This window comes from Chelonus insularis, unplaced genomic scaffold (genome assembly GCF_013357705.1).
Source record: "Chelonus insularis isolate UGA/USDA-ARS -01 unplaced genomic scaffold, ASM1335770v1 contig_28_pilon, whole genome shotgun sequence".
NCBI classification, from domain to species: Eukaryota; Metazoa; Arthropoda; class Insecta; order Hymenoptera; family Braconidae; genus Chelonus; species Chelonus insularis.
In genome coordinates, this window is record NW_023276469.1 from 358,245 (window position 1) to 359,734 (window position 1,490).

Consider the following 1,490-nt stretch of genomic DNA (forward strand, 5'->3'; position numbering starts at 1 on the left):
CAGCCATTCAATACACAATAATCCAATAAGACTTGGTTAACGGGTATTCTACACTCAACAAGTTACTGAGAATCACCGCCTTAATCATAAAATTCACTTCAAGACTTCGACATTCACCAGTTACCAGTCCTTGAGCATCAATCACAACAGCTGACATCGAAAAGGCGAGAATCTTCTGGATAAAGTCTACTCAAGCAGCACATTTTCACCAAGAAATCAGGACTTTATCCAACAATCAACATCTTCCACCAAACCATTCATTCAATAGACTCACAGCATACGTTGACTCAGAAGGAGTTCTACGAGTAGGAGGACGACTTCAGCATGCTCAGTTGAGTCAATTCTACCTCGACATTCACCACTCACCACTAGACATTATCATTCAACCACGCTACATAGTGGCACTCAACTTACACTCACAACAATCAGACAACGTTACTGGATCATGGGTGGAAGAGCACAACAACCCATGGGCCAATTGCCACAATCACGTATCACTCCTTCACGGCCATTCCCTCACACTGGCATAGATTATGCTGGACCATTCACAATCGAAACATCATCAGGCAAAGGAGCCAAGACAAAAAAAGCTTGGGTCTGTGTATTTGTCTGCATGTCAACTTCTGCATTTCATCTGGAAGCAGTTAGTGACTATTCAACTGAAGCATTCATTGCTGCCTACAGGAGATTCACCTCTAGACGAGGATTATGCCAGACAATCTATTCTGACTGTGGCAGAAATTTCATAGGAGCTGATATAGAACTCAAGAAATTATTCACACAATTCACCAGAGAACATGAGGGCATCTCTAGATTTATCATCACCAACGGCACTCAATGGTCATTCAACCTACCTGCAGCACCACACATGGGTGGCAAGTGGGAGTCAGTAGTGAAATCACTTAAATTTCATTTGACGAGAACAGTAAAACAATCACTCTTTACGTTTGATGAGATCGGCACACTACTGACACAAATTCTCAACTCAAGACCTCTAGAGCCAATCAGTGATGACCTAGAAGACATTCAAGCACTCACTCCTGTACACTTTCTTATTGGGTCAGCAATCAACACTGTTCCTGAACCATCAACCTCCGAACCTGCACATTCAATTCGAAATCGATGGCGGATGATTCAACGACAATCACAGCAGTTCTGGTCCAGGTGGTAACAATCTTATTTACAAAAATTACAAGCTATTTCTAAGTCGTTTTTTAGGAACAGAACAATTCAAGTTGGTGCATTAGCCTTGCTAACAGATAAAACATTTTCCCTCACGTAAAGGCCACTCGTGAGGATCATTCAATTGCACCCAGGGCAAGACGGGCTTCCACGAGTAGTAACAGTGAAGACACCAACAACGACGTTGGTCAGGCCAATCGTCAAACTAGCCATTCTACCAATCAACCCAACTCCTGAAGCCCAACAGCAGAATCAACCAGGAGACAATCATCAACCAGTTGCTGATGGCGGGCGGCATGTGAAGAATT

The 1,490-nt window shown here is 43.2% G+C and overlaps 1 protein-coding gene across 1 annotated transcript; it reads left to right on the forward strand.

The window, feature by feature from the left end:
- Window positions 1–445: 445 nt before the first annotated feature.
- LOC118065274 (uncharacterized) lies at window positions 446–1,171 on the forward strand. The gene has a single exon (XM_035080445.1). It carries the CDS (start codon window positions 446–448, stop codon window positions 1,169–1,171), a length of 726 nt encoding a protein of 241 aa, XP_034936336.1.
- Window positions 1,172–1,490: the final 319 nt, after the last annotated feature.

Bases quoted from the DNA above. Each gene is read 5' to 3' on its own strand.
- LOC118065274 (XM_035080445.1), top strand. From the start codon at position 446: ATGGGTGGAAGAGCACAACAACCCATGGGCCAATTGCCACAATCACGT.